The sequence below is a fragment of the Lepeophtheirus salmonis genome, chromosome 2 (assembly GCF_016086655.4).
Source record: "Lepeophtheirus salmonis chromosome 2, UVic_Lsal_1.4, whole genome shotgun sequence".
NCBI lineage: Eukaryota > Metazoa > Arthropoda > Copepoda > Siphonostomatoida > Caligidae > Lepeophtheirus > Lepeophtheirus salmonis.
The window spans coordinates 33,607,370-33,632,467 of NC_052132.2; the positions used below are offsets into that span (position 1 = coordinate 33,607,370).

The 25,098-nt window shown below is 34.4% G+C and overlaps 6 protein-coding genes across 9 annotated transcripts in view; 2 read left to right on the forward strand and 4 right to left on the reverse strand.

Moving 5' to 3' along the window:
• Positions 1–3,469: 3,469 nt before the first annotated feature.
• Positions 3,470–4,933, reverse strand: LOC121113606 (THUMP domain-containing protein 1 homolog). Its single transcript, XM_071886771.1, has one exon. It carries the CDS (start codon positions 4,287–4,289, stop codon positions 3,615–3,617), a length of 675 nt encoding a protein of 224 aa, XP_071742872.1. The 5' UTR covers positions 4,290–4,933; the 3' UTR covers positions 3,470–3,614.
• A 405-nt stretch (positions 4,934–5,338) lies between these two features.
• LOC121132197 (zinc finger Y-chromosomal protein-like) lies at positions 5,339–6,658 on the forward strand. Its single transcript, XM_040727591.1, has one exon. It carries the CDS (start codon positions 5,339–5,341, stop codon positions 6,656–6,658), a length of 1,320 nt encoding a protein of 439 aa, XP_040583525.1.
• A 288-nt stretch (positions 6,659–6,946) lies between these two features.
• LOC121113605 (uncharacterized) lies at positions 6,947–8,950 on the reverse strand. 3 transcript variants are annotated; one of them, XM_040707433.2, is made up of 3 exons: positions 8,710–8,950; positions 8,245–8,600; positions 6,947–8,182 (listed from the first exon to the last, which is right to left on the reverse strand). In XM_040707433.2, exons 1-3 carry the CDS (start codon positions 8,771–8,773, stop codon positions 7,100–7,102), a joined length of 1,503 nt encoding a protein of 500 aa, XP_040563367.1. In that variant the 5' UTR covers positions 8,774–8,950; the 3' UTR covers positions 6,947–7,099. The 3 variants fall into 3 exon arrangements, with proteins under 3 accessions (XP_040563367.1, XP_040563369.1, XP_040563368.1); XM_040707435.2 differs by having other exon boundaries at positions 8,497–8,600; positions 8,710–8,925; XM_040707434.2 differs by having other exon boundaries at positions 8,245–8,646; positions 8,710–8,908.
• A 2,091-nt stretch (positions 8,951–11,041) lies between these two features.
• Positions 11,042–12,299, reverse strand: LOC121113604 (Na(+)/H(+) antiporter NhaA-like). The gene is made up of 3 exons (XM_071886773.1): positions 12,029–12,299; positions 11,586–11,868; positions 11,042–11,502 (listed from the first exon to the last, which is right to left on the reverse strand). The coding sequence occupies exons 1-3, from the start codon at positions 12,297–12,299 to the stop codon at positions 11,259–11,261; spliced, it is 798 nt and encodes a 265-aa protein (XP_071742874.1). The 3' UTR covers positions 11,042–11,258.
• A 55-nt stretch (positions 12,300–12,354) lies between these two features.
• Positions 12,355–15,999, reverse strand: LOC121113601 (triacylglycerol hydrolase DDHD2-like). The gene is made up of 2 exons (XM_040707427.2): positions 15,127–15,999; positions 12,355–15,054 (listed from the first exon to the last, which is right to left on the reverse strand). The coding sequence occupies exons 1-2, from the start codon at positions 15,784–15,786 to the stop codon at positions 12,442–12,444; spliced, it is 3,273 nt and encodes a 1,090-aa protein (XP_040563361.1). The 5' UTR covers positions 15,787–15,999; the 3' UTR covers positions 12,355–12,441.
• A 280-nt stretch (positions 16,000–16,279) lies between these two features.
• Positions 16,280–25,098, forward strand: part of LOC121113603 (tubulin gamma-1 chain) — a 101,442-nt gene continuing 92,623 nt past the window's right edge. The window contains exon 1 of one of the 2 annotated variants that reach the window (XM_040707428.2): positions 16,280–16,552. The gene's annotated coding sequence lies outside the window, so the exon portion shown is untranslated. The remainder of the gene's footprint in view (positions 16,553–25,098) is intronic. The other variant, XM_040707429.2, reaches the window with a different exon arrangement.

The following is a 25,098-nucleotide window of genomic DNA, read 5'->3' on the forward strand; positions in this document are numbered from 1 at the left end:
GGAAATTAATTGAACGGCGTTCATTTCCTTATTGTTTTTAAGGGATCATTTTATGACTATTTTTTTTTTCCAAGGATAACTACATTTTTGTTTTCTTGAGGATGAGTATTATAATTATTATCAGTCAGATTCCAGACCCTAAAAATATTTTAATATCGCCCTATTTGCACTTCCCATCTGATTCAAGTGCCTCTGAACTAATGTTTACACACTATTTAGTGTTATAACTTTTAAGTGTTTTATGATCTAGACATAGGCAACTAGTTGGAAAAAAACAATCAACAAAGTACGCTATTTCTGCAAAAAAAAAAAACATTAGGGCCCTGAGGTTAAGGATACCTTTATACCAGTGTTGGCAGTTTTAAATCAAGTTTTTATTAGTATTAAAATAGATAAACAAATAGAATTTCTAATAGTTAATCTTATAAAAGTTTTTAATTAATGATGATTAAGTATCATTAATAGCTTATAAAGACTGATCATAAAAAAAGCTGGGGATCCCAAATCAGTTAAAAAGTTTAGATTACAACAAAATTTCCCCTGTACTACTATCATCATTGATATTTACAGAAATGCCATCTTATATAATGGGATTAATACCATTTCAGAAAACATATATAAATTTAAACTAGTGATGGGGTGATTCTAAAAAAAATCCCGATGCCGATTCCTATGCGATTCTTTAATATTTTAAATAATGGATACAAAATACAATTTTGCTGTAAATTTCTAAGAATTAGAATTGATAAAATAAAAGTAGATATTTATAATCAACATTTTTAATCATTCAATATTGATTATGATTGCATAGATTGTAATAAACTAAACTAATCCTTTCTGTCTATTTTTAATGTGAAATAAAAATACGTAAATGAACTAAATTTAACTCGCTACTAGATTCAATTAAGCTATAATTAAAAATCAATAACTTCCATTTATATATAGCTAACTGAAACTTAAAATATAAACTTATAAATTATACTTAATGCCTAATACCCTCAAATTATAATGTAGGAACATTAACATATCTCCAGCGTCAGCCTATTTCTTTTGAGAGAGTAGATGAAACTCCCAACACTGGAGACCTTTTTTCTAGGAAGGGCAAACTTGATTGATTAATTTTCCATCACATATTTGTCCATTCAATCCCAGCTAAGAAACTTTAAAATAAATGACTAATTGCTTTAATATTTGGAATTATTATTGAAGCAGTTGCAACGCAAATTTTCCAAAAATGAGCTTTCCTAGATTGTTTAAGTACTAATGACTAATAGGTAATAAGTGACTGAGACAACATGCATTACATTAAAAAAAACTTATTCCCTTAAAATAACAATTGCTGGATCGACCGCATGTCTTAAAAACACGTTTGTTCACGTTGAGTTTGTATTAAATTGGTTTTTCTTAGTTTTTGAGTATTTTTTATTATAGATTACTTTATTACGATATTTCATAAAATTATAGGACTCAACTATTAAAATTCACATTGTTATTTTTTGTGTCTTTTCGAATATATATATTTTTTTTTCATAACTTTTAAACTGGATATAGCCGCTTAGTGTAGTTATACACTTAAAAAGGATGGTTCTATGACCAGATTTGATTAATCTTTTTTTTATGAAATAACCAAGGTTGTGCCTTTAGCGGTCTTGTGGTTCCGATTCTTGAACCGCTACAACTGGAACCGATAAAGTTGAACCGTGCCGGCAATATATTGCTTATCGGTCTTGGTTCTTACTTGGTTACTCCTATATAGAATATATTAAGAAAATATATAATATATATTATTAAAAATAAATTAGCTTTAATCAATAAGTCAATTTTCTGAGTTTTTTTTTGTGTATTTCCAGCGTTTTTCAATCATTTTTACATTGCCAGGCTGATACAGTTGTATCTGAGTTCCAGATAGATAAGGGATTCTTATGGATCTGGAAAAGGGGTTTTAGGCACCAGACAGTGTAAATACAAGAGGGAAGGGTTGGGGTAGATTATGGATCCAGGTCCGCTACTAAGCTTGTCGGAGCCCTATAATATGATAACTATAATATTTCTTAAGTCAGGGGTTTCCAAACTTCACTATGCCAAGCTCCCCTCCTACACTAATACATTTTAAACTGAGGCCCCCTTTATACGAGTTTTCTGGGCACCAATTGGAACTTGAGAGTACTATGCACTCTGTGTATAAGGTAGCTGCGGCCTTGTTTGTATCTAATATCATTTCTTGGAGCCGAATTCTCTAGCGACATTCATTTTTTAAGTGTCTGTTACCAAACTGATCCTATATAAAAAAGAACCGAGACCGATATAACCTAAACTGGGCACAATCTTGGAAATAGCTATAACAAGGAATTGAATTATTGTTTTAATTTTTTTGGTATAAATATTCCTTTTGGTCAGATGAAGTTGCATCGGTTACATATAGGTAGACATTTTATTTTTAGAACTAAAAAAAAATTAGGAAAAGTTGAGAAATCTATGATCCAACCTACTGCACTCGTTGACATTAAGATAATAACTTCTCCCGACCACATTGCCCACTAAGCTAAATGGTTCCATGGGAAAAAATAATACTACACATATGCGCCGAATTTATTGGATTTGTTTCCATATAGTAGCTTAAAAGTTCATTTTTACTGTACCCACAAAATTTCCTTCTTCCATTTTTTTCCACAGTTCAAAAATGAACGGAAAAAAGTGAAGAATAAATGACGAACAGTAACATCTCAGAAAGTGACTAAATGAATGAAAAAGGGCCCAAGCCTTGTGATTTAATCCTGTAAATATAAAAATTATGTTATTTGAAGGAAATAAGGCAAACCATTGGGTGATATACCAGGTACAAAAATTGTCTCTTCCCTACAGTACTTATTGTACTAAGAAAAAGTTATTTTTTAGAAACAAGTCTTAGTAATATATTTATCATTAATTGTTAATAATACATTTAAGAGCCATTTAACCTTCCTTCGATCTTCGGGCGCCCCGTAACACATTTTTGAACTCAATTGTCGAATTGTTTCTTTGTTAGTGATTTGATTGTAGCCTTATCTCTGGACATAGTTAGATATCCTTATCCGTATGATGTAAGACTATAGAATATCGAATTTCTTATCTTAAAGTAAGCTCCATGAGAAATACGATGTTAAAGAGTTATTTGTGATCCAGACAAGCTTACTTCTACATACACGACTTGTAAATGTCTTGTGGTAGCTTGAAATATGCTTGACATCTTTGTCTACAATATTGTTCTTCATCTTCAAATCAACAAAAGTGGATTGAGATAAAAAGTCATTAGTGAAGACTCTGTGATATAAGAATTATGAAGAATACACAATAATTAGTTCTCATATTTTACAAAGGAAACGTATCCCTCGAGACGAAGTACCCGTCTGCCAATATTGTTGGAAATATACAAAGTAGAAACAAAAGATGACAATGAATGAATTTTAAAGAAAATGAAGCAAAAATAAAATATGTTATTAGTGTGACCAAAAAGTCAACTACAGAGAAAGATGAAATACCATTGGCATGCCATTAATTTCTCCTTATGTATTTGAAATTTGAATATAGTTTATAATATATACATACGTATTGATAAAAAAAAAGGTAATTTAAGATCACAGTGCACTTTCAACAACAGATTCAATTTTCGTTTCATCTTCTTCCAAAATTTCCCTACCCTTCTCTTGACTGAATGTTTCTTCTTTTTCTTTTAAAGACAAGACATCTGAGTCATTGTTAATGGTTTCATTTCTCGTCTTCTCTGTTTTAATTGGGGATTCATTGGTGGCTTCTATCGTCTTCCCTATTGCAATCGATGATTTATTATCGTCTTCCATCTTCTCCAATGAAGTTTGTTGACTCGCTTTTGCCAATTCTATCAAGTTATACTTTTTCAGCTGAAAGTATTTAGGTAGAATCCCAATACAACAGTAAGAAGTAATAACCTCCAGCACTATAGCATAATCCGATTCCTTCAACTTAATAGTCCATTTGCCATCCGTTTCTTTTTTAACTGCTTCGTTAACAGCCTTTAAAGCTTCTATTTGCGTTAAATTATTATTGTAGCGAGTTTTAAAGACAACACAGTATGTCAAAGAAAGAGCCTTTAAGTTGAGCTTTCCTATTAATTCTCCGACGGATGCCTGAATGGACCCACTAAAGGCCTTACACGTGGTATGAATAGGAATAAGTCTAATAAGGTAGCGTGTTCTTTGTTGTCCATCCTTTTGTATGGATTCAATGATACGTGTTGCAATGGGGAGTGGATCTAAAAGGGATTTGACAAACATAAAGTTGGATACTCCCGCCGTGTAGCAGAGTTGGAATTTTTTTTCAGCAGAGAGTTGAACTCTTTCCTTTGCCAGTGCCGTCTCAATGTCTTCATCTTCCTCAGACTCGGATTCCTCCTTTTTGTTTTCTACTCAAGGAAAGTGGAAATTAAATCATTGGATTCCTTCCCTTTTTCTGTCAAAGGCTTGAATCATATTAAATAATAAGGACTACTCCTAATTAAATAATATTCAATTTGAATGATTAAATGGATTGAATTTCTACTTTCCTTGGTCCTCTTTGGACTCGACAGTCTCATTAAGGAGTTTATAAGCCTCTCGAATGGCCTCCTTTTCCCATCCATTGCACACCAAAATAAATCCTTGAAGCGATTCTTGAATCACATTTTTGTCGGACGAGAATTTAGCCTTTTTATTTTTGAAGGCCATAGCACGATAATGTCGCTTACGTTTACTTTTCTTATCCATGATGCAAATAATAATTAATTAATCAATCGTCTCCCCTTGATTTGTAATTGTATTTATTTTGTAGGGTTCCTCGGCCGGAAAAGTACTTATTTTTACAAGGACGGCTAGTTGATATATGACGTCATGATGGAATCAAAGTACACGCTACTTTGCGAGATCTACTTATTCCTTTTGATTTCCCTATTTTTTTTAAGCTGCTGATAGGCTTTGTGGACTCATACTATTAGGATTACTATGAATTATTAATAGTACTAAAAGGGGCACAGAAGACAGATGTGGAAGTGCTGTGGCTTATCCCTAGAGTACTTGTCTCAAAGTACTTCCTTCCCACTTGACATCCATTCCACTTTGAGATTTCAGAGTTGAGTTGAGCTTGAATCATTGACTCTATAACACGACCTCATGAGACAAGATCCAAGATTTGCGTCCTTAAGTAATAATCCCTTCAAGTAGAGGGCTGATTAAATTCAAAGTATTCTGTGGCCCGTTTCTGGACTCTTTTTCGTTCGGAATTCGAGTGTAGTCGACGAACTGATAAAATACTTGATCCTGGATGTAATTGGTAGACTCTAGTTTTGAACATGGGACGAACAACTTTGGGCAAGCATCCCCTGAGATATGCTTGTCCCTACTGCGATAAGAAGTATACTTCTCGTAGCGGACTTTTGAGCCATAAGAACACGATTCATCTTCGACGGAAACCCTATCGATGCGAATATTGCAATGAACACTTCTTCACTTCAGCTTCTCGCGTCGCCCATATTCACAGGTGGCACTCGGGGGCTCCTCGATCTCAAAACTCAGCACTGGGATGTTCCACTTGTGGACAAGTCTTTTTCTCAAGTCCCCGTTTGGAGGAGCATATGAAAACGGAGCACCAAATTTCGGATCCATTCAGTCCCTTTGACCTCTCCAGAGAAGAAAACAAAAATAGTTGCATCCCCTTTGGAAGACTTGCAAAGAATCCCAATGGAATCAAGGAATCCTATACTTGTCTCAAATGTGATCTCACGTTTCCACTATCAGAAGATCTTATCCGTCATTTGGAAGACAAACATCAACCTCCAAATTTGGGTCCTTTTGCCCTTCATCAGCTCAAAGAGCCCGTCTTCTCTCTCGAAACCCCCACTTCCCGCTCAGATCGCCTACCTCCTTATTCTCAGCCACAAAAATGTTGCGACCGCATCTTTGATGAGCCCCTAGAAATTGAAATCCATAAGAAGTATCATCATCGACATGAACAAGGAGCCCCATCTGGGTCCCTGTACTGCAACCTATGTACTCGGGATTTCAAGGACCATGAATCCTTAAGTCTTCATCAGTCTCTTTATTGTGGACTCAGTTTCCTTTGCAATCTCTGTGGAAAACGCTATAAAAACGTAGGTTCCTATATCAAACATGTTCAAATTCATCATGCAAGTGAAAAAAGGACTGCGGATTCAACAGCGTTAGAGTCATCCTATCCTCAAGAGAGCTCCAGGCTAACATGCTCTAAATGCGGAATATCATTCTTCGACAAGAGACTCTATAATTTACATATGGAGCAACATGTGATACATCCCATGCAGGCCTGCGTTAAATGTCCGTATAATACTTCCTGTTCGGAGGATTTAAAAAATCATTACCAGGAGAACCACGTCTTTAAATGCGATGTCTGCTTTAAGATTTACTCTTCTTCTAAGGCACTGAGCCATCATAAGAGCACTAACCATCTACTTCTAGGATTATGTTCTTTCTGCCCAACCAATTGCCATACCAAGGATCTTCTCCTTACCCATCTTGAAGAACATCATGTTAAAGAAGTATTTGATAACCCAAGATCGTGTGAGCTGTGTAGCTTCGAAACACTCCAAGTACACTCCTACATTTATCACTTAAAAAATGGCCATAATTCACTTTGAGTAAGCGCAAAATTATTAACTTTAAATTCCCGAGCTACGTTATATGTATGTATATATTTAAATTCTATCAGAGTCGTCAAAGCGAGGGCATCATGTGAACAGCTTTCTACTCCTCTGAGTGATTACTCCTGTCTACCTCTGAATGAATAATTATTAACTTCCAAGTCATTTAACTTTACATTTCTAATTAACGGATTAATTGAATCAATAAGCCAAGCATAAATAATTTATCTTCAAATTTAGATTATGTTATAGATTTCTATGAAAATAAAGAAAATACAAAGAAAATTAATATATATTAGGTATATAGAATATTATATTCTTCATTACAGGCTTATTCAGTTTCTGGGCACGGACAATAATTTATATTAATCATTAATATACAATTTTTGTACAAGGAATTTACTTAGTTGTTACTAAAGTCATAACGTTTTCCACTTATTAGATGGTGTGGGAAGTGAATTGTAGTATTAGATTCCGAATAGCTGCAACACAAAATATCAAAACCTCCATGTACGGCAGAAGGTTATTGTCTAACATTTTGAGAACTTCAAATTGCCTTATTCCTTTGGAGATTCTTTTTATTTGTGATGCAAGAGTTGTTTCATGATCCGAAATTCGTCTGAGGAAAGCACCCTTGTTCAATATATATTGTTCCAAGTTTTCGAATCCTTTACGACAGAACACTAAATCATTCTTTTCCAATAATTCGAATAAACCAGAGTCTAACACTATATGTGTGTCTGAAAACTGTCCTCCATAGGGTCTACTGATAAAAAGAGCAATCCCTGATGGCGACGTAGCAATAAGGTATTTCATAGTAGGAACCGTTTCAGAATCATCTCCCTCAGGTGTTTCAATATTCATTTCAATAATCTGAAGCATTGCCTTTGCTTTTGGAAATTCAGAATTGAAGATACTCTGGTTAGGGTACTTGAGAGGGAAATTGTCTGGAACCCATTGTACAGAGTTCTTGAAAGTCATAAAAATTGACTTTGTAACCGAAATAAATGATTCCCTCGCAGTTAGTTCATTCGTTCCAAACAAGGCACCAATAAATGTAAACGGGTTGTTAAATCGGAGTTTCATAAAAAATATCATTACTTTTTCAAGCTTGGACAAATCTTTTGAATGAGGTTGATTTATACTGCCACACACTTTGAATAATACTGAGGAAGGAACTCCACATAGACTCATACAATCATGGTCTGAGGACAATACCCTCGTAAAAAAATCTTCCTTAGGGTTTCTCTGTTGATCAATGACGGGGGAGCTAGTAGTTAAAATAGTGTCACTCGGACTAACAGGCATGTCACACTCTATAGGCAAGGGATCCTCCTCATTCTTTATAGTTATGGGGTCGGAAATTAATATAGTTGAATTAGGAACTGAGGGAGGAATGTCAATTCCTTCCTCTATATCAATAATTGACGAATGATCTTCAAGAGAACCATTGGTGGTGCTGGTGGTGGGGGCTGTGGTAGTAGTCATGACTTTGTAAAGTTTCTCTCGTTTTTTTGCATTCTAAAAGAAAAAATAAGGAAAATATAATTGTGGTTACTATGAATAGGTCCAAGAGTGGATACTTTTCGTTTTAATTGTAGTTGTATGTGATAGCATTTGAAAATGGTGGGGACATAGTCGGGATCGGATGGGTTATTAGATGGCTTCAATTTATGAAAGTGATTGCAGCAAATTACATCCGCAGTACTGGAAATCCCTTTGAGTGCTTTTATCCAAAGGAGTTTCTGCTCAATCTTTTTGGAGGGAAATCCGAAGAATTGTGTATTTTTGGGATCACTTCTGCAGTATTTCACGGCACAGTAGCGACCACTCACCTTTTTAATGGATTTCATTGGGGAAATGTTAGTATTAGCATTGGAATTATTCGTGGGAGAACTCTTCATTGAGCCGGGCACCACGTCGATCACTTCGCAATCATCTGCAAACAAAGCCAATTACACATTTGTAGTAAAGATCAGTCATATCTACAACAACACACAAAGTGTGGATACTCATGAATAATCAATAGCAGAAAAGGAGTCTTTTACCCTGGATCATGACACAGGAGTGCAAAGAATCATCATCCTCTGTTTTTATTAGTTCTCCATCCATTACGTATACACAATAAAACCTCGTGGAGCAAAGGAGCCAAATCCGAATTCCTAACTCTTGGACTTTCAATCCAGCCTCTGACTCGAGTAACTCGTTGCGACAAGTCCCAGCTCAATAAGCAGCTACTACTACTTTATGAACAGAATGATGATATTTACACGGCTAGCATCCCCCAATGACGTTGATTTCATTTATATAGCTCCTACAAAAATACACAAAACCTCGCTATTAGTAAGCGAGGTATTTTATTACGTCATTGGAGGACAATAAAGCCTACACCTAAATAATTCAGTTACGAAACATGCCTCATAAAAGCTTCCCTTCTTAGGGGAGACTGGACTAGTTTATTATATGGGTTATTACTTAGTAATTACGCTATTTTGAGGAAATGATCGGCTGAAGTTATTTTGATTTCAAAAAAAAAAAAAAAATAGGTCCTAATCAATCTCGCCTTAACGAATAAAATACTAATTTTGTGATTTTATGTTATTTTTATTACATTTTCAACAAATCCTATTATCCGTGAATTTATAAAATAGTTACCAGACCCAGGAAAAGAAGACGATTATTAATCCAGGAAATTGGCTTATCAATTAATTATTATAGAACCTATACATAAATCTGAGCTTCTATATATCAATACTAATAAAAGTGTATGAGCTAAAGTATAGGTTCTTTAGTGAATAAATTTTGAGTCACTCTGATTTTTTATGTATAATTATGTGTTCAATTGAAAGCTATTCGAAGAGGACTTGAAGCCCAATTGACTACAATAACACAATTAAAACACAACTTCTGGATTAAATGTAGATAAAAAATCAAATTTCTAATTTGCAGATAAGATATTAAAATATGATTGAGTGAGGTAAATATTAGATTAAATCAAGGGCATGATACAATGACAACCTACCCCAGTCTCCCCTCCTGTTTAGATAGAGAAAAACGCGGGAGGTCGTCAGCTGCTAGGGTATAATTTTGAGGAAAATATACGGCCAATGGCAAATAATATGTTATTGTCTGAATTAAATTGAATAAATAAGTCAAAAGGGTATCCTTCTTCAATTGGAAGCCCAAAATTAAATGGAGATGTTTTCTGAAATTGTATATATTATTATAATACATTTCGTTAGAGAAGCTATTTTTGGTGTTTATGCAATATAACATGAGCAAACTTGATAAATGATAGTATATTATCCACAAGTTGGCGTGACAGAAGAATTTCCACAGCACTCTGTATGTGATTAATGTACACCTATATTTTTTTGCTACATTAATAAAGAAAAGTCTGTCTGAATGGATGAACGATGAAAACGAGTGATCGGGTGCACTGTATATAGTGCACCATGATGCATATCATAAATATATTTTAATCTAAGAAATAACAATGTAGTCGTATTAATGAAATATGGTAGGCGTGTGTATATAGCATCGTACGTGTATACAATGTGCACTGTATATAGTGCTCCCTGATGTATATCCTAAAAATATTTTTGATATAAGATATAATCTTGTCGTTTTAATCAAGCGTATGCAAGGAGTACTATTTCTGTTTTTTTATTGGTCTTTTATGTATATAATTCAGACTTGGATCAGTTTACCCTTTTTCCGTTCATTTTCTGAAAAGTTTCCGTTCGTCGCTCACTTTTTTTCCCCGTTCATTCATTCATTTTTGAAGTGTAAAAAACAACATGGAAGAATACATTTTTGTGGGAACGAACAAAAGTAATGTTCTCACTACATGACAACAAATCCAGTAATGTCAGAGCTTGTTAATATAACTGTACTAAAGGGAGTACTCTGCATTGGTCGGAGTCATTAAGAACTTTACTCTAAAAATGTAGATATGTACACGTACTATCTTTCTTTTTATTTTAATATGATTTGCTGGACTTGAGCTACATACGCTCGTTGCCAAACCTAATATAAAGTTACATTCATTATTTTTTTAATTTGATATATGTTGCCCCGATATATAGATGCAACAAGGTCAGATTGAACTGGACTACCTCCAGGAGAATTGATTCGTAAACATACTTACGACATACTACTACGAAATTCCTTGGTTTAAAAGCAGCTTCAATTATTTTTTCGAATGAATCGATATTTATTCTATTATTCGAAAAAAAAATTCGCATTGAGCAATGCTTTCTTTTTCGGAGACAAAGAAAGACTCCGGACTAATATCCACGATGGAATAGTTGTGAATTGTCGTAAATGTGGAAAACAATGTGTATCACAAAAAAGTTTGTGAGATGACGTAGCCGTGTGTTAAATGTGATAAAATTTTTAATTATAATTCAAGTTTGAAAGATCATATAGAGTCCATTCATGAGGGCATAAAACATATTTGTTCTTTCTGTGGGTCGAAACATGCGACAAATAGAGGTCTTAATAAACATATGAGAGTAACATGTCAAGGAATTGATCAAGTAAAAGATTTAAGTGAGAAAAATAAATTAAGTTAGCATTATTCAAAGTACATATTTCATTTAAATTTGAATGTGTGAGTTAGCTCATCTATTTCATCTGAGAGTGTATTTCTTGTTCCAAATAAAGAGGATAGTGGGTTTTTGGACTTTCCCTTTAAATACTTGACGTAAACAGTTTGACCGAAATTTGAACGTATCCAGGATCTAACACTATGTATCCCATCGGCCAGTCCCAAGTTAATCGCATCTTGGCCAGACCAAAAGTCGCCATTGAATATTTCTTCTTCGTTCGATGTCAATCTATGGATATTAGTAAACATGTTTCCCAAAATTCCATATTAGTTAAGTATGTATTGTTATTAATTTATTAGTTAGTTACATACCTATCCCCTCTTGCCTCCTTCACGTGCTCTTTGAAAATTTCATGGATCGCAGCTAAATTCTTATGGATTTTAGAGCATTCGTCCTTGGACATTTCTCGAAAAGGATCCATCATTGATTTGTTCTTTCCTGCAGTTATGATCCTTCTTTCAATACCATAAGTTTTCATTATTTCGTGAAATCCGAAAGACTCGACTATAGCTCCTATACTTCCTATAAAAGAACTTTTGTTCACGTATATTTCTTCACCTGCACAGAGAAGCCAGTATCCTCCAGATAAAGCCATATTTATAAACGAGAAAAGATTATTAATTTTTTATCATATTTTTTTTTTTTTTACTTTTTAATTGTATTAAAGCACATATGAAAGTTTTTAAAATAAAAAAAGTTAAGTAGGTCTGATATTCATAAATGCTGAAATGTATAAAATATTCATAAATTATCTTATCTTCGGCAAAGCTGACAACTTTAACTTCAGGTCTTTCTTCGGACTTTTCTTTAATCATAGATGCAACTAGGTCAGATTGAACTGGACTACCTCCAGGAGAGTTGATTCGTAAACATACTGCTACGAGATTCCTTGGCTTAAAAGCAGCTTCAATTATTTTTTCGAATGAATCGATATTTATTCTATTATTCGAAAATTTTGAATCGCTCATAATAACTCCTTGAAAGTTTATCACATTAACTATCGGTAGATTGACCCAACTCAACATGTTGTTTTTCTTTTTATAGGTAACTAACAAAATTAAGAACGATCAAAGATCCATGTTAAAATTTAATATACATTTTTATTGATTCTGAACTAATAATAATTAATTTAACAAACAACTTCAACATGACAAATAATATTTGTATTTAATTATTCTTTGAAACAAAACCTCCCATTGGAGGAGGTCCAAGGGGTAATGTGTTGTTACCTAGAGGAGCCGTTGGATCCATTCCAATACGGGGACTAGACATTGAAGAAGCTACAGGATATATTTTTGGATATCCAGAGGGCCGAGTTAAAGACATAGATACACCTGGATTACAAGGTGGGGGTGCAATTGGGGGTGGTTGGTACACTTGTGGTTGTGTGGATGGCGTAATGGGTGGAGGTGTAAACATTTGTGGCTGTGGGGAAGGAGCCATTGTAGAAGGTTGAAATAATTGTGGTTGGGGAGATGGTGATATTGACGGGGGTTGGAATAAAGTTGGCCGAGGAGATGAAGATATGGATGGGGGCTGGAATAAAGTTGGCTGGGGAGATGGTGATATGGATGGGGGCTGGAATAAAGTTGGCTGGGGAGATGGTGTTATGGATGGGGGCTGGAATAAAGTTGGTTGCGGGGATGGTGATATTGATGGGGGTTGGAATAAAGTTGGTTGCGGAGATGGAGATATCGGTGGAGGTTGTGATAGGGTTGATGGTGCCATTAACGGTGGTGGTGGGCCACTGATAATCTGAGACTGAGAAGATATTGGTGGTGGCTGAAACAATTGTGATTGCGTAGACGGTGTCATTAAGGGAGGAGGTGGGCAACTAATAGCTTGAGAAGATATTGATGGAGTGAGTGAGGGTGGAGAACTTATCACTTGCGACTGAGTAGAAGCCGCTCCTAGAGCAGATGGATTATACATTTGGGGCTGCACCGGAGGAGTATTAGTATTCATATTGGCCAAGGAATACTGACTGGGATCCAGTACATTAGGGGCAGATGGAGGATTGTATATTTGGCTCATAGGCTGCATAATAGAAGAATATGAATCCGAGGTGGTTGGAAATACTGGAGCAGGACCAGGTTTTGGAAGTGGTGGCATCATTGAATAATTAGAAATATTTTGAGGAGGCATAGAATATGACGGATGATGATGAACTGATTGACCAAAAGGTTGAGTATGATTTGAATCTACAAAACTGCTCATTTCATTTGTAGTTATATTCAACTCTTCATCACATCTTATATTTAATTTTGAATACACATTCTTTAAAATCATAAGACCCACATCTTCAGAGTCCCAATAACAGATATGAGAAGCAATTGCAAATAAATATTCGTTAAAACTTTCTAAAGGAGCTTCTTGAAGAACAAAATCAATTCTGTTGCCCCCGTTCAGTCCTGACCGAATTGTTTTAGGATTACATTCATCTTCCCTACGACTTATCTCTTCCTTCCTTAGAACTTCATCCTCCACCGTTCTTTCGAATTCGTCTGTTCCACTTTGGCCAGTAGCCATATTATATACAGAGCTCAAAGTATAACTCACTCCTTCCAAAATCTTCTTTCGTATATCAGAAGTCATCAACTTTGTTACAGTATCCTTGAGTTCCAGATGCATCCTTTTTCTCCCCATATGATGCGGGATAGTAATGGGTCTTAATTCTGAATATTGTGGATTCACCATGGCTTCCATTCGATATGCAACGGGATCATAAGGGTGGAAAATGTTGAAAAAATCGGAGCAAGTCGGAAAGCTAAAGTCTTCACCGAGAGAAGATATTCCTCTAATAGCCAAAAATAGAGCTATGGGTGAGCCAAGAGCATAAAATGCGGATGGATTAAAATCTAGCTGTGGATAATTGACAGAAAGTTGCCCAGTGCCAGCAGGACCAACGACGTATTGAACATCTGACATAACAGTTTTCTTATTATAGTCTTCTATGGTTGAAACTTCTTTAACTTCACTGGAAGTTCCATTAATGTAATTCAAGATTTTTTCGACAGCATCTTCTGGCAAGGCCACTTCCTTTAAATCTTCAGCAGAGAACGTTAGCAATGAAGTTAAATCAATTCCCTCAGAGACAAATAAATCAGAATATTCGGAAGAAATCTCGAGTTTAGTAAATAAATCTTCAAGACTGTCAACTTGTTCCTTATCTTTGGATGGATCCGATTCTAGACTTTCGACTTTTTTCTCAGCTACCAAAGGTTCCTTTTCCTCTTCTTTTTGATGAGACAAAATATCAAAAAGAATAACAGAGCCTAAAGAATGACCCATTACAGATGTTTCCCCTTTAAAACTTGGATTTCTCTTTAAAAATATTTGATAAACGCGATTGATTTCATTCACAACCGTATCCACAATGGTTTGACCAAACACAGGACTAGTATAAAATAAGATATCCATTAGAGTATCATTCATAAAGGATCTCAATTTTGGAATAGACTTGAGAGTGAGGGGTTTCAGTCGGGAATCTGTTCCAGTGTCTTCTCCATGAAGAGTCTGATGCCAAGTTATGGGAAGAAACTCCACTCGATGGGCAGATCCTGCTAAATGGGCCGACTGAAAATGTTTTTCACTCAAATAGGACACTTTTTCACGCATTGAGGAAACTACTTCCGTCAAGTCCCGTAGCTTCATGTCGCAGTACTTTCCAACCCCATGGACAACAAAAACCAAGTGATCCACTTCAGCCATATCTCCATCTGGAATATCGGGGAGTCCTTCAAGTCCTCTATGCACAATGCGTGGTGTGGTGGATGTCTCCTGAAATGTAGAAATAGGTACAATACATTATATATACTTTGAAATGAGTCTGTAAAAGATGGATGTACGAACCTGGGTTTGACCCCAATTGTCCACCTCTTGGGAGAAGGAGCAATGAGGAGAATAGAACATGAGATCCTTGGAATGGAATACAACATGTCCCATCTTTTCTCCGAGAGAGATCCTTCTGTGAGCTCCCCAAGAGCCTTCATTGTAATTTTCTTCAAGAAGAGGAACAACGTGTTCCGAGAAAGGGATCCAATGGGAGGCAGGCCCTTGATAAAACCAAGAGGCTCTCATCACAGGAATTCCTTCTTGAGGATAGGACCAATACACGGGGTGAAGGAGTCGATCCTTGAGAGAAACATCGTATCTCCCTCCCATCACAGCAATGCTTTCTTTTTCAGAGGCAAATCCAGACTCCATATTCATCGAGTCCACCATGTCAAACGGCTTCCAATAAAAACTCTCCCCTTCCAACATCTTTTCCGTTCGATAGAACCAGTGCTGACACAGATTTGCTTCTTTCCCATGTCCCACCGTCTGGGAAGACACTTCGTCCTCTACTCTTGGAGCTGCAGGATTCATCATGAGGGGTGGAGGGCTGGCATTGCTAACGCCAACTTGCAGCGTAGGAGGAGACGCCTCATCACGCACACCAGCTCGGAACTGAATATTCGTCTCGGAGAGAGAAGGAGCGTAGTGACTTCCACGGGCGAGCAGAGGATTCATTTTTTAAGCTGTGAGCCCCAAATTGACAACGAAATATTTCAAATACAAAATGAAAATCGGGGGATCCAAGTCACAGAATTCGACGTATCAAGAGTGGTAGCAGCAGAAATTCAACTTCATGAGCTGCTCAGCCCTTCATGCAGAAAGTAAGAGCTAGAGAAGACGTGGCAACACATGACGTCACTCTACATTCCATTCCCATTACACAACTTACAACACAGCTTCACTAAGAAGTGAGCCTTGTCATCTACTCCTCTTCCCCCCCCACATGTATTATACCCATACCCTCCCAATAAAGAGTTCAACTCTATCCATTCAAATACAAATTTTGACAATGATAAGGAAGGAGAGGAGTACATAAATGGACTCATGTTCACCTGCATTAATGCAAAAGTATCTATAATCATATGCAATTTTCCCAAAGTGGAGCGGAGAGCTGTCAAAGTGTTTGAAAAGGTTGCGTGAGCTGTAAAGTGGATTGAACCCTTGATTTGCTCTTGCCTCTCTCCCTTAAATACATAGATTTGTCTTTTTTTCCCTCCGAAAAATCATGAGTATTGCCTCATATTCTTCATAACATAAATATAAAGTCTGTGGTTTCATCCTTTTGCTGCTCAGTTCACAACTTTACAACACTTTCTACTTCTCTTTTACACCGGCATTTCCAAACTATGAGAGGAATCCCTGCTCATTTGTGATCAGTTCCATCAAATATCTACCTACATTTCCGACTCCTTACTTTAAATTAAATAATATTAGTATAAAGGTAAGACATATTTGTTTTTAACTCGTGAAACGCCTCCTATTTGATGATTCCATCTCCAAGGGGCCGAATTGCTTCCGACTCCGGAAGAGTGGGTCCTTCATAAGGTGTTTTTAATCAAGGAATCATGAACGTATATTATATTTTTGATCATTTATAGGATTTATAATTAGGTCATTACCCATGAAGTTAATTCAATAATTGCATGTGAATGTCGTTCTCATTGAGGCCCGATCCCATTATTAGTTTAATTATGTTCCTAATGTTATGATACTCTGCAGTTGATGTGCACGTCCTCTAAAAGGATCTAATAATATATTATTAAATGACTCCTCGAAACTTTCCTCTGGATCTCATATTTGATATTAATTATTATAATGCAGGGTTTGATTAAATTTAAATGGTCATTTCATCCCAATTAAGAGATAATTTAGCATCTGTACATACACAACAAACAATTACACATCAATGTGTTGTCCTACAAGTTGGGATTCTGTACAAGGGTCATTCCACGTCAAAATAACCACAGGAGTTATTCACATAACTCACAATTAACTCATTTTTTCACAAGACACAGATACTCATAATTGAGATCAATTGGTAAATTAACTACATCAGAGATATAAGATTTCTAAAGTAACCAAAATCCATTATTATATTTTCCTAAAAATAAAAAAAATGCCGAAATTAAACTTCCCCTCACTTCAACACCAATGACTTGTTCTATTTGTATCCAATTATGCTCCAAATTCGTGTATAGATTTATTAAAAAAGATGAATGCATATATGATAAATAAACTAATTCCCCAAATATATAAATTAGTTCATTTTAGACATTATGTAATTTTTTTGGGGGCATCGTACAAATTGCAACCATGAAACATTGTAATATATAGCAATAGTTCCTAAGTGTGTCTCCTCTGAACCTCAGGTGTTCCGTATTGTATTGTCAAAGGCTCCGCGACAGATTACATAAGTAATAAATAAAGTATTTGATTGATCTTATTTTATATGTTGTAAGAACTTACAAAATGGCTGTAGGAGTCAGAGTGATGAAAAGGTTGGGAATCACTGATGTAATTTTGAATAATTTAAGGATGACTGCTAAAAAAGTGCCGTAATCACGGTTTTCTAATTGGGTGGGGGGGAAGGAATTGCTGACTGGGGTGACTGTGGATGACTCAACAGTAATAGGCCGATAAATACTACTAATAAAAAAATTATTGGCAAGCTCAGAGCAAGTTGGTGATTCATCATATTCAAAAATATGATGCAATGATTGAAATTCCATTAGACCTCCAATATTAGTGAACATACAGTCATGTTAATTTTGTCATTAATTCTTCAATTTATCTTGTTTCATGATATTTAGTATTTCGTTAAGAAGGGAAAAGTTTTATTTTAGTCCAACTAAACATTAATATATATATATATATATATATTTGACGAATACGTTTTGTCTAGTTCTAGCTAACTAAATGAACAATGGCTAGAAGAGTAAATTATACTTTTCTCTAATGACAATTACTAATTGATAAATTATTTTGTGGCACTTATAAAATTCAAAAAGGCCACAGTTGGGTCAATCCCTTACATATACATGATACATAAATGATTTTAATAGATTGAAATGAAATGATAATAGCCTCAATTAATAGCTAGTTTGTAAAATTAAAATGCCTTGTATTATAATTTACTATAGTGCAATATAGTTTTCAAATGGAGGCTTAACTTTTTACTCCGAATGTTACCCAGACTATTTTATTTTAATATTAAACATACATCCATATGCAATGAGTTTCAAAATCAATCACTTGTTGATCACATCGCATCTTATTCTATGTACATTATCAGTATATATTATCATTATATGTGAAATCAGCTGTCAAAACACGCTTTCTTCCAATGCAACTCCACTCCCCGGCAAGTATTTGTTTAATAATATCTACTTGATATTGATATCATAATTTAAGGATGTTAAAAACATCCAAAATCGTAGTATTGATAGTTAGGAATAAAAATATCAAAGATGGAGGTTTGTATTCTACAGAGTGCCCATTCTAGTTTAGTTTGAAGCGTATTTGACAAATTAATACAAAGATAAATTATTAATAATATACATATCTGAAGCACATTACTTCACTCCCAAAATCGATTTTACCTCTTACATATCGATACTGGAGGTGGAAAAAAGTCTTTATACTGCAAGCTTAAGTTAAGTCTCAAGTCTTTGAATATTTGTATTGAGTCCTCAGATTTCCTTCAAGTTCCTTTTAAGACCATCATGTATATTAATAAAGCAAATTTTACATTACATCGATGATTAGGGTAGACAAGAAATCATATTCGTTATTTATTTTTTATTGAATTACCCTATTACAACTGATTGCTGAAATACATCTTCCTTAATTCAATATCAATATTCGTCCCTTTATGGAAATGCTCTCGCATAAGCCTTACATTTATATTAATACTTAAATAATTCTATAATTATCTTTTAGGCTCTTATCTACTCCTCTGTTTAAAAAAAAACATATTTTTGCTATGGCGCTTAAGTGATGTTGAAGTGATTTAGGAACAAGTAGGTGGAGTAGGTTAATTAATTACGTTCTTAAAAAGTAAATAATACGTATGTACATTTATTTATATTTTATTTTTATGTTTTTTCAACAATGTACCTATGTACATAATATAATCCATTAGATTTCTTTACTCACTCTTAAAAGCCATAATGGATATACACAATATGTATTCCGATTGTTATTTAAGGAAATGAGTAAGAATTGAAGGTACATTAGTATAGTTGTATGTAAATATATACTCTTGGAGTAATACTTTGGAGTGCGAGACAATTATTTTTTTTTAGTTTGAATTTAGGACAGAGCCGATTATAAATGGGTAGGCCCTTTTCTTGCATTAAAATTCCAAATATTTTCACTTTTTTTAGAATATTAAAATGCAAGGCATTTTATTTAATAATTTTTGTATTAATATTTATCGAAAGGTGTTTTTTTTTGTTAAAGAAAAAGAAAGTTTTGTTTTATATAAAAAGGTTATTTCTTAGAAAATGCCAAGTCTTCATAAAGCCTTTTTACCTCCGTCAACGAAGTTGAACAGAGGTTATATTTTTGTCCCTGTTTGTTTGTTATCAAGATTACGGGAAAAGTAGGAAATTATATTTGATTTTGATCGAACATGGTCATATTAAGAGGCCATTAAATTTTGAGAGGTGAAGGTTCAGTGGTCTAGGTAACACAAAACGTTAATTAAAAGTTCATAATCGAGCATCACTTTGGATCATATTGAGGTACAGAGCTCAAGTTGGTCTCATTATGTAGGTTTAATGAAGATGCTTCATATTGCAAAATTTGATTTTAGGTGGAGGCTTTGCGTACTGCTGAGTGCCTATTTTAGTTAAATAAATTGCATCCATATTAAACAATTTCTCTTTTAAAATGACCTTTTTAAATAATTTTTTCTATTTATTTAGTTTTATCATGTCCGGGGGGGAGGGTTGTCCAAGATACTCACTCTCAAAATTAGCTCTGATTTGGACATGAGTGGTTCGTTGGGGGGTCCTAGTTTTGATTGTTCATTATTGCTCCTTATGAATACATTGGTTAAATTTATTTTTTCAAAATAATTTTTGATTATATTCGTACACTAAGGCAGTGGTTCCCAAACTATTTCGAGTTCGACACTTAAAATATGTGCCTAGACAAAGTGAGCTTTGTCTAGGTGAAAAAAATATATATAGTCAAATCCCAAAAAGTCCTTAATTCCTCGTATCCACTATGTTTTTGTTCGAGCACTATCTACTGGTAAATACTTTTTAAAGTGATCCAGAAGGGATTTATAAAAAATATTTATATTCATCAATATTTCAGTTTTGATACCACAATTTAAAATATATTTTTCTTTTTTGGAAATCATTTCGCGAACTCTCGGTTGTGTTCCGTGACCACCACTTTGGGAACCACTGCACTAAGGTAGGAAACTGTATTGAAAGTATATGTTGGTTACATTATCGGTTTAAAAAACTAAACAGTCTGCATTTCTATCAGCCTGGTCCTAATAAAATTTGTTTGTCTAAGGACGGTTGAATAGTTAAGAAAAAAAGATTGGACTAATAATTTAAAAAGAAATGGAAAGGGAGGGTTAGACGGAGTTTGAAATAAGTTATCGGACCGAGCCAACACTCGTTAGATGACTTGCTCGAAATAGAAAGACATAAAATGTTTGATAGGGGAGATTAGGACTCTGACATATAAAGAAGATTTGATTTATTCATGTTAGAGAGAAACTAGAACAAAATTCCTATTAAAAATCATTATTACATACGCTACCCGCATGCACTAGTACCTGTCAGCTATGCTAATTACATATTGTAACATCGGGAGGATGTGTGTCCCCATGTCAATATATTGTATGAATAAATTGGTTTTTTTAAACAACATAGACTTAATATTAACTCCTTAATTTTCCTGATTTTTTCTGTAATTGGGGATGTATACAGTTTAAAAACAGGTTTATAGGAATACAAGGTTAGACCATCATGCCATCGGGCTTGCTAGAATTATAAATTTGATGTTGGTCAAGACAGGGAGATTTTGACAAAACACACAACATCTCATAGTCTATGACGTTACTATTACTACCATTTTCAATTTAATATATCGTACCTACTACTAGGCAAGAAAAACAGATTGTGACAAAACAAGCAACCACTCATACACGATGACGTCAATATTAAAAGCGTGGTGGAAGTCAAACATCAGTCATACATGAATTATGGTATGATCTTGTATCTCTATTAACATTGAGTTGAACTGCGATCTAAAGGACCAATAGAGTAGAGTGGGTGTTCGTTAAAACCAGTGGTCCGTTATAGTGAGGCTGGTGGTTCATGTAGCATTTGTTTCCCATAATTCTGATAATTCCTCCATTTTTATTTTTCTTGTCCGGCGTTTTTTTCCCCCATATGCTTTTGTATTCTTCGGTAGCGATCTCCCAAAACAAAGCGGGTTCGTCTGCGGTATAAACTTTATTTAAATGGTAGATCGAGGCTTAACTGTAAAAGCTTTAGGACATGCGACCCATAGATCAATTACTACTCGTCACCACCGATGGGGAAGTCCGGATATATGTATAGTTTTCCGATTGATAATGATACTCTATCTTCGTTTATATGTACACCTTTTTTTTAATCTATAGCCTTTGTTCACAAAACATTTCTACATCATGTTACTTTGCCAATGACATCAGATGTGGAGAGTGCTTTGGGTCTTTTTTCTCTAAACAGCAAGGCACATTACATAAATCATTTACATAATTAAGGAGTACAAAGGAATTGGAGGTTACACTTTATTTTAAAAACAGAGCGTCAATTTAATTTCCAACAGTATTTTCTTCATCTGAGTATTAGTTTATGATACTTTTATGTATGTAATCACTAGCAAAGGATTACCAGACGTAGGTCGAGGCAAGGAGGGAGCGGTTTAATATTTAAATACCTTTGGTGCGGGCGAGCATTATAATATAGCACATGTACATCATATGAGATTTTTTATTATGAATTTTAAAACAAGTCTATTTAATTAGACTGATTAAGATACGTTCTGACGCACGAGTTTTGCATATGAAATACAAATCGCTCCTCGATGTATGAAGAAAGTGGGTTCAAATAGTATTTAATCTTAAAAGTTAGGAGTTTCGTTTGATTTGAGACGTTTTATTCTTAATTTTACATACAAAATTCAATTGTTTTTAACATACTAATATATATTTTTTTTTGTCCTCATATGTAATACTAGAGTTTACAGCTGACTTAAAAATGTGCTTCTTTGTAGATCTTGTATTCACAGATATATACATACTTGAGGGCTCTAGGAGCTATCTACTATGAGTAAATCCATTAATTTGATTACTCAATTCGAGTAAGCAACGTGAAGACGGGATTGCTTACATGAATGTTTTTTGTTTTTTAATCCCATTAAAGTCGTATGAATTATGAACCTACATAAAGGTATCTGATTTTTTTACAACTTGGATATACACCTATGGGACAGTTTATTCTTAGTGATTGGAAAAATTTGTAATATTACAAGCCATAAAAACATTGATTTTAAAATAGGTTTTGACTAGAATTGATATGGTCAATATTAGAGTTGATTGTCGGTCTGGACATCTAAGACCGGCCTGAGACAGTTATAATTATAACTTCTTCGGGTTAACTTAAGTCTGGACCGGTCTTGATCCCATCCCACGTAATTTAAAAAAAAAAAATGGAAATATCGGTCCAGAATGGTCTAGAAAGAATCATTGAAGACTGAATTGAGAAAAAAATGATGTCTCAGACCGAGTTTCAACACTAATTATGCATATATGTACTGTTTTTTGATAGAAAAGGGAAGTTTTCCCAAATATTTATATACCATTGGTAGTGCCCAGCATTGCCCAGAGTAATTAGGCGACGGCTAAAAGACAAATTTTGCTCTAATAATATAGAAGATAACTCCCCAAGAAATCCTGGGTTTGATTCTCTGTTTTCCATGAACACACTCAGATGTGACTACTCAATACTCATATGTGTTCTCTCCTCAAAAATGAAAGAGTAATTATAAGAGTTTGAGAAAGAAAAAAAAAAGAGTTGGCATGCCTGATTAATGGTGTTGTGTGGGCCCTTGGAATTTTTCTTAAAAATATCGATGGCGTATCAAGACAAATAAGATATGTATATGAAATATGAATTAAAATTATTGTACATATATGTTGTAAAAAATATTATTTTTTTAAATTACAATACAAAATAAATTAAACCTATTCTATTGTTATTCTGTTATATAATTTATTTTATTATATAACATAATAATTAAACAGAGGAAAAAACCCCTTATTGACGTCACGCGGGATCGATTTTACCTTCTGTAAGGACTGGACTGGATTGAGGTCCACAATAACAACACTACTGATCGGTACTTGAATCTGATGAGCGCTCACTAACAAGAACAAACAAAATGCATTTGAAGATACCTGACTTTATATTTTATTCAAATCTAAATATATATGCACATAAATTATGATAAAAGACAAGTAACAAAAACAAGCTGAAACAATGCTTTTGTTCTACGGACACGCCTACAATATTTCATTAATACAACTACAGGTTACCCGGTTACTCCCATTCATCTATTCAGACATGCATACAAACTTTTTTTATTAATATAGATATACTATGTAATGTCGAAACTGGGTCAAACCCCGATTTCTTTTTTTGCTTCGGTCTTAGAGAATTTGTTCTAGACCGATTTGTAAAGATCCAAACCGAATTTCAGACTGTTAACCGAAATTTAATCGTTTTCAAATCATGGACCGATTTTTTGAGTCTGAATCTATGGGTTAATGTTTTCCCACTCCTAATTTATGAGTTGTACAAATAAGACGGGTCCAGGAATTGTAGACCAAAGCCCAACCCTTATACAAGATTTGTAAAGGTAAATTTTTCACAAACAATTCTGCCCTTGTATATTGTATGTAGGTATGTACCTATTGTTAATTTTGGCATGTCCTTTTCCTCGTTACATATCAAATATTATACCTATACCTGCTCAAAATATTTTCATAATTGTATTAATACTTTTGAGTGTATCTAAATATGTGTGTGGATTTAATATTTTATGGTTACTCATTAGTGGTGGATTCGAGTACTACTCGAACTCTGAAAAGAGTGATGTCTTTGCTCAAGTCAGACAATTAATTTGTATGAAAATTCGATCAAAATATATTTTTTTAAACTTGAAATATTCGACTATGGGTGAACCCTTTCAAAACGACTTGTCACACATGTGTATTGATGGAAATCAGGTGCATTTTTTTGAATTGGCAAGTTCAAGAGTAAATTTTCTCTTTTTATTATATACAAAATCGCGCGTGTGCTCATAAAAGACGCAAAGGATTTTTGCAGAATTATAAATGTATATCCTTGTCCGACTCGGAGTAAAACTAATGATCGACGTCGGGGTAATTCTTGCTTATATCCTTCGTTACCTCATCCCTTGTCACAGCTGCTTGTAGCTTCTCCAACGAAACGTCATGAAAGCGAAGCTCTCCAAAACATTCTTCAAACTATTGGCAGGGTTATAGTGTTAATTTTCGGTTTCGTTTATTTTTAACATGTCCAAATGCTCCCGATTTGCATTACTGGACATGTGACATCATCTTAAATTGCATCTAATTTGTACATACTTTATTTTCTGCGAGTTTTTATAACTTTTGAGTACTTTATGCGGTCTAACAAGTCTTTTTTTATATAATTTACAAGGGCTTTACAATGATTTCCTATGTGCAGTGTGTTTTCAATCATAGAAAGACGCTGGAACTGCGCTATTTTCGATAATAGCATTGTAAAGTCATTATTTGAATAATATTTCAAATTAATATTTATTGTTAAATAGGTTTTGCCTGGAGTATACTTTATAGCCACAATTATATGTTCTCGCCTATGTGTGACATCTAGGTCTAACCATTTAAATGCATAAAGTCTCTGAAAA